This window comes from Pteropus alecto, unplaced genomic scaffold (genome assembly GCF_000325575.1).
Source record: "Pteropus alecto unplaced genomic scaffold, ASM32557v1 scaffold124, whole genome shotgun sequence".
In the NCBI taxonomy this organism is placed as follows: domain Eukaryota; kingdom Metazoa; phylum Chordata; class Mammalia; order Chiroptera; family Pteropodidae; genus Pteropus; species Pteropus alecto.
In genome coordinates this window covers 657,988-665,734 of record NW_006435779.1, presented here as the reverse complement: position 1 = coordinate 665,734, position 7,747 = coordinate 657,988, and the positions used below count along the sequence as shown (strand labels likewise).

General features: G+C 49.3%; 1 protein-coding gene and 1 pseudogene across 1 annotated transcript in view; one reads left to right on the top strand and one right to left on the bottom strand.

The window, feature by feature from the left end:
- Positions 1-4,146: 4,146 nt before the first annotated feature.
- On the bottom strand, positions 4,147-4,265 carry LOC112479399 (annotated as a pseudogene).
- A 3,234-nt stretch (positions 4,266-7,499) lies between these two features.
- UROC1 (urocanate hydratase 1) overlaps positions 7,500-7,747 on the top strand; it is a 36,458-nt gene continuing 36,210 nt past the window's right edge. The window contains 1 exon segment of the mRNA XM_015588987.1: positions 7,500-7,742. Within this exon segment, the coding sequence (XP_015444473.1) occupies positions 7,500-7,742 (243 nt within the window).

The window sequence follows — 7,747 nt, the reverse complement described above, 5'->3', positions numbered from 1 at the left end:
CCACCCCACAAACACACACACTCACATCTGGAAAGGCACACAGCCAGAGGTCAGAAGAACAAGCCAATGACTGGGCACCTCGAGCCTCAGGCAGACTATGTGGCCAGCACCTTGCCATCCACACCCATCCCTTTACCTCTCTGGCCTGTTTCCTCCTTCCTGAAATGGGTTGATAGGAGGGTTTGAAGAGATGATGTGAGTGAAGTTTCAGCACACACCTGGCCGGGAGTGCCTGCCCCTGGAGTTCTGACTGGCTACCTCAGTTTCCCCTACCAGACGATGAGTTAGATGCAAAGGAGCCCCAAATCCTTGCTGGTGTGAACTTCAGGGCAGAGCAGGGTGCTCCTGGCAGCAGCACCTGTCACACAGAGATACCTGGCAGGGGCTTTGGCACTAAGGGGACTGGGGTGAAATAAAGAAGGCTTGCCTTCCTGAGTGAGCCAAACGACCTCCGCCACCTACCATTGACCCGAGTCTCTAAGCACAGGCTGTGAGGCCTGAATGGTCCCCATTCCCATGAGCTGAGAAGAGATGAACTCCAGAGCGGGGCAAGACCCTTTGGGGAGCTGGGGCATAGGCGGGGTGTCAAGAGCATTTCTACCCCCCAGCCCAGGAGCAGAGAGGAAGTGCTCCTCCCCGTCTAAGGGTCCGGCCACCGGAGAGGTGGCCCCTGGCCCAGCGGGCACTCACCTGGGCTTAGGGCACGGGGCGCAGCACCCAAGAGCAGGAGCGCGGCACCCAGACATGCGGCTGCCAGCAAGCGCCGGCGCCAGCAGTGTCTCCCCATGCTGTGCCCACGCGCAGGGATGCAGTCCAGCGTCCCGCGGGGCAATGGCTCTGGCTCTGGCGGGGGACCCGCCCCAGGACCCGCCTCAGCCTGTTTGGCGGCGCGTACCAAGGCGCGCGGCGGGGGTGTGTGGGGGCCCTGTTCGCGAGGGTCGCGGGGTCAGCCGGGACGCGAAGTTGGCCTCTGGGGACTGAGGAGGTGGGCGAGGGTGAGTCGGCTGGCCTCTTGCAGTCTCCATGACCTCGACCCGATCAAGCCCGGCAGAGGTCCAGGGGGAGAAGGGTGGAGCCTGGGTGGAGGGGGCCTTGTCGCCGTAGAGGCTCCTCCTCCTTCAGTTTGCCCTGGGTGCCATACTCTACCCAAGGCCAAGAAGCGTCACAGTGGCGGGTCGGCGGTTAGCGGCAGCAGTGTCCTGTAGCCTTTTTGCTTCCTTACAAGCCAGGGGCCCAAGGGCTGTGTATGACTCCCCTGGAGACCCCTTCCCCAGGATCAGGCTTAAGAGTGTCCCTTTCTTCCTCCAAGGCCACCCTGTAGCCTTGTTTTCCACAGGTGTCTTCAGGTCTTGCCTGAATCCTGGCTTATGCAAGTCATAGCCAGACTCAGGAAGGAGAAGTGGGGGTCTCAGTTTATGTCTGCCCTGGGCATCAGAACTGTTGTGCCGCACCTGGTCACCCATAACTGCTCCAGACTCCAGGTAAGTACTCAGAACTCGCTGAGGGTTCCTGTGTGTTGACGGGAGGAATGTAAAGTCCTGCCTTGGAAAGATAAATTCATCCAGCCAGCCCCATTGGGTGAAGAGGCAAGGACTGACCCCAGGATCTTGCTGCCCAAAGGGCAGGCTAGCAGGGAACCAGAGGGTGCAGCTGGTGCTGTGTGCACAGGTGTGCACATGTGCACTTGAGGCAACACTTAGTAGTACGTGTGGGAAAGGCTGCTGCAATAAACTTCAATTTTAACAGGTCTTGAAAAATCTGGTGATGCCAAACCCTGCTGGTGCCACTTACCAGCTGTGTGAGATCAGGAAGGTCACTTAAACTCTCTGTGCCCCAGTTCCCTGTACAATGGGATAAGAGTAAGACATCTCATCATCTTGTTAGGACTAAACAAAATGCAGAACATGTTTGGAATAGTATCTGGCATTCAATGAGTGCCACTTGAGCTCTTGATGTTAGTGATTATTAACTTTTACAGTTACTGACTGTTTCTGGCAAGTGACTCTGGTTTCTGTTACAGTAGTAATATAAAAATTCCTTCCTATTACATTTGTTTAAGTTTTAAACGTCTATTTAAGGAAGCATATCAAGTAAATAATAGTTCTTCTGGTTAAAAGATATGGCTCCAAATGGTAATGATAGGTCTCTAATGGCAGAGAGGTGGGATACCCAGCTCTAAGATAAATCAGTAGCTCCTTATTATGGCTTTCTTGGACAAAGAACCTTGGGGAGCATCTAGTTCGCCCTTAGACTGGCCTGCAGTCAGGGCTACTGCTGCTCTGGACCCAGGACCCAGGGATTCCGGGTCATCCATATCCCCAGCCGGCCCCAGATCTCATCTACACCTGCATTCCTGAGCCTCCCCCAGATTAGAATTATTTGTAAGGAGATCCAGCCTCTGGAGTTCTTAGGGGAGGAGTCTTGGCTTCCTGGGCTGTCAACCACATCTCAGACCATTACTGTCCAGAGAAGTCCCTGGAGACCCAGTCCCTGGAGGCCCATGGCGGAGTATTGGAATAAGAAGGTGAATATGCCTGGCCAGAGGCCCAGGACCTCCATAGCTTGCCTGAGAAGGTGCCCTCTGCACACTCTGTCCCCTATCATTCTGTCCCCTCACAGGGGACAGATACTGAATATCCACTCTGTGCTGAGGCTCCAGTGGAGAGAACAAGGCAAATACTCTCTCTGCTCATATGGAGTTTTTATTATAGATGAGGGAGGGCATAGAATGTAGGAATAAATATATAAAATAATGACAGGTGGTAAATGATGCTATGAAAGAAATAAAGCAGAATAAAGGGATGGGAAATGTGTATACTGCACATATAGGATGGTAGGAGCAGGCCTCAGGAAGGAGGTGCTATTGAACAGAGATGTGGATCAGGTGAGGAAGACCAAGTAAGTATGGGGTTGGTGGGAGAATGAGCTTTTCAGGCAGACAAAGGGCCATTGCGGAGGCCCTGAGGCAGTGATCCAGTTGCTATTGCTGAGTAACAAATTGCCCTGAAATTTAGCAGCTTAAAACAACCATTTACATTTTGTTCACAATTTTGCGGGCCAGGATTTGGGGAAGGGGATCAGTTGAGTGCTTCCCACTGAGGGTCTCATGCTGCTGTGTCCAATGGCAGCTGGCACTGGTTATAAGGAGGGTGGCCTGGGCTGGCTTTCCCTGGGGGCTCCCTCTCACACTGGAACTCAATGGGCAGTGGATCTGAGCAGCCTGGAGTCCTGAGTACTTGGATTTGGCTTGCAGTGCTTGCCTGCCTTTTTTCATTCCTTACTAGTTTTAAGATTTGATTTATTTGGTTTATCTAAGGATCAAAATTTTAAAAAACATCAGTTTTAAAAATTGATATGACATTCATATAACATAAAATTAATCACTTTAAAGTGTACAAGTCAGGGGCATTTAGTACAATGACAATGTTGAAAACACCATTTTCACAGTGAACGTTTTCTTCCCTTCCCATCTCTCCACAGTTCCTATGTATCCCTCAGAGATAAGTTCATATATATATACTTTATACATATATGCGCACATATATAATTTCACATATATGTAATTTTTCTTTATATTTTGTACTACACATACATTACTCTGCTCCTTGCTTTTTTGATAGCAGCAACAATTAGAAAAATAACAATATCTTATTCTCATCTGGTGCTTATTCTGTGCCAGGCACTATTCTAAGACCTTCTCATACATTATCTCATTTAATCCTCAGACATACCATAAGGTAGTGTCGCCGTTACAGCCATCGGGGTTCTGGTAACACGCAAATCTCGGTTCTTATCGCTGACAAAGAAATAAATTTCCAATCAGCGACAATTATGAGAAATAAGATTTATTAAAGGCATGTTTCGAGATAGAAAACAGGTCACACTTAAACTGGCTAACCGCTTGGAAACGAGGATATGCATACCATGGGGAGCGGGTTACAGTAAGGAAAAAGAGGGCTGTGGCCCCAAGGAAGGGGGAGGTCTGTATTATATTAGGGCCGCGATGGGTGGTTACAAAGGCGTTTCTAGGTGACTGGCACATAAGATCTTTCTTTCTTTTTTTTTTTTTTTTTTAGGCAAGGCAACCCTTGGTCGACCTCACAGATTGCAAGGACCTTGTCAGTTTACAATCCCTTATTTTTTTTACACCTACAGCACCTAGTCTTCCTAGGTGGTCTCCCATCCAAGTACTAACCAGGCCCGACCCTGCTTAGCTTCCGCGATCAGGCGGGATCAGGCTTGTTCAGGGTGGTATGGCCGTAGACCACATGAGGTCGTTTTGATTGACACTTGGCTGCTATATAACTCTGCTATATAACTCTGCCCAAGGTACATGTGCTTACCCAGAATTCAGTCTGTTATAATTAGATTCATGAACTTACAGGCATAAACATGGTATTATAATGATGGTATAATGAGGCTGAGGTTGTGGGCAATTTAGGGTAGTCCCTAACCTGCACAAGCATCTGTGGCTGGATTAAACCAGCCATAGGTTATGGCCCTCTGGTCCTTTGTCTCCTGGAATGCAGGAGGGATTCTTTAACTACCAATGGGTCTTCTTTGGGTTGTGTCTGGGCTGGGACTCCATTCCTTTGTCCCCTGTTGCTCATGTCTGACTAGCTATCTAACAGTAGGTACTGTTGATGCAGGACAGGGCTAATTTCCTCGAAGTGGGCCTGCACCAAGAGAGGGTTCTTTGAGCACAAGAAAGAATTCAAATGCATGCTAGAGTCAGAGTCAAAAGCAAAGGTTATTATAGAAGGGGTAACACTCCATAGACAGAGCATGGTTTCCTCTCAGAGGCAGAAAGTGAGAGCCTGAGAGAGACCCAGAGGGACAAACAGAGAGAGGGACAGAGACAGTGGGAGGGACAGATAGAAAGACACTGAGAAGGACTGAGAAAACACACTGAGAAGGACCAAGAGAAAAAGACAGAGACTGAGAAAAGACACTGGTTTATATTTTGTTCTTTAGTTTCTGAGAATTACAGTTTAAAGACTTTGTCTACCCTTTTTCCTTTGATGCAGACATACAGTACTAAAGGATAAGAGAATGTAGCATGAAAAGATAAAAATATAGTATGAAAGGCCTGCTGGCAGTTCCCAGCTTTTGATCCATAGGTTCCCCATGTTTTTAGCCGTAGGGAATGAATGATGTTATTTTGTGTAAGGTGTGACTTAAAGACTTGGTTTTCCTGTTTTCCCTTCACAGTGCAGAGAAATGCTTTGTTAGCAATCCCAGCAGAAATCTTCCTTTGTTCTGCAGGTTTCCTAGTGATCTGGCTATAGAGCTGATCAGCATATTGCAGTCTTCGAATATAGCTTGATTTAACATTATATCTTTTGCCTCCTCTCTGTATTAATGTTACTGCTTTCAGTTTACAGATGAGAAAACCAAGGTATAGAGAGGTAAGTAACTTACCCAAGGACACACAAGCTAGTGAGTGGTATAGACAGGGTTTGAACCTATCAGTCTGCCATATTTAACATCTGTGCAATCCTCATTCTTATAAATAGCTCATACAATTTTTTTTAATTAAATTATTTATTTCAGAATACTTATAGATTCACATGCAGTTGTAAGAAACAATACAGAGAGATCCCACATGCCCTGTTCCCCCAGTGATAACCTCTTGCAGACTACAGGTACAATATCCCAACAGGAAATTGGCATGGATGCAATATACTCATCTTGTTAAACATAATATTTTAAAAAAATTTAAAAATTGGTTGCAAATATTTAAAAGTCAGGAGATTTCACAATAACTGTTAGATTTCTGGCTTCTCTTGAGCCATCAGATGAAGAGGCCTCCCCCAGAAGCAAGCCCTGAGGGAAGGTTTCAGTAACAGCTAGTTTGTTAAAGGCTGTCTGGTCAGGGAACGGAGAGTTGGGCAGGGGAAGGAAAGCCACCAGCCAAGGTTGTGGACTGCAGGCCAAGGTGGGTTGGCAACTTAGCCCAGTCCTGCTGGGAGACTGGAGACAGTGCAGAACACTCCCGAGTTATTACCCACGCACCTAAACACATCCAAGGGAACTGACCCCACCAAACTCCCTCCCCTGTTGCTGGCTGAGGGCTGCTTCCAGGGCAGCTGGGGAGGGACCATCGCTTCTCCAGCCCTTCCAGCCTGCCTCTGAGCTGGACAGCAGGCACTAGGTCACCAGAAGCAGCCCTTTAGCAGAGAGCTGCAGGTGCTGGCTGTGTGCAGTGCGTGCTCTGAGGCGTGAGGTGGGAGGCAGTGTCTGTAACAAGGACTGCTGCTTCCAGGAGCAGCTCCAGTGCCTGCCACAGGAAGGTTCTCAGTCAATCCTATTCAAAAGATAGAGTGAATGAATGAGTGCTGGAAAGCAAAGAAGAGTACATTTCTGCTTGCTCACCCTTCGCCCTTCGAAGCAGCCTCTCTGCTGGGGGCACCCCAAAAACAGGACATCTACTGTGCCAGCCAGAGAGCAAGAGCTGCCAAAAAGCAGCTACAGCTGGACCTCTAAGTTCCGAGGGTTCACATCCCAGCTTAACCCATGACTAGCTGTGTGGCTTTGGCCAACCTCATCACCTCTCTAGACCTCAGTTTCCACATTCATAAACTGGGACAGTGAAGCCCACAGGCTATGAGAGGATAAGTGAACTGGCTCACTTGGTGTGCTCAGAAGAGTGAGCAATCAGAGGGTGTTAGCTGTTCTTTTCACTTTTTTGGTGCAGGCCCTGTGCTGGGTGCTTACAGAACCAAATTGTGCCTTCTGCAGCCTTAGCGGTTAATTACTATCCATTTGCACAGATTGGGACAGGGCCTAAGGCCGCAGGGCCCATTAGGAGCTGAGCTGGGTTCATACTCAGGTGTGCTGCTTCCTCAGGACCCCTGAGATTTGACTGCAGTCACTTCTTGGCCTTGTGAGTGAGACCTGGGCCTCAGTTTCCCTATTCACAGCACAGGGATAATGAGGAGTACTTTTTCTCAGAGTTGTTAATGGGATTCGGGTTGAGGGCTATCTCCAGGAAGGCCCTTCACACAGAGCTTTGGGAAAGGAATTAAACAGCATGCACCATAATGGGAGCTGAGGAAGACACACCTGCTGCTGGGTGAGTTCCTGTCACTTTTGTCAGCCCCCACCAACCCCCCCTCCCAAACACACACACAGGTGGCAGGGAGAAGTGGTACAAAAGGTACAGGTACTGCTTGCTTTCTGCTCCAGGTTCAATATCGTATGGCACCCCATCATCAAGACACAAACCCCAACTTGCCTCCCTGATGTGACTTCCCTATAAGACTGTCAGAGTAAACCCCAACATTAGAGTTCCACCAGCTCCCCAAGTCACACCCTAAAATCACAACCCCTCAAGCCCACTAACAGGACAAATGAACGCCCACATAGTCATCTACCCCATGTGAACCTTACTTCTACCCAGAACACTGCCCCTGCCCAAGTCAACACTACAGGCAGCCAGCCTAGGAGCTAGTGACCCTATGACCTACACATAGCTCATTCTGCAGGCCCTGGGCCCAATGAGGGGCTGGAGGAGGTGGCCCTGGGGCTGAAGGTTCCCTCCCAGCTGGACCTTAAGTGCCCAGCCACTCCCTGGCCTCTCCACAGAGCCAGCCTCTGCCTCAGTCTCAGCCAGACATGTCCAGCCTCCAGGCCTGTGCTCTGGCCTGCCCCTGCGGCCTCTCCCAGAGAACCAGGGATGCTGGGCTGGGGTGCCCCATGCCCCAGTCACGACCTCTGGTTTCAACTCTGCAGAGAAGCAGGTAAG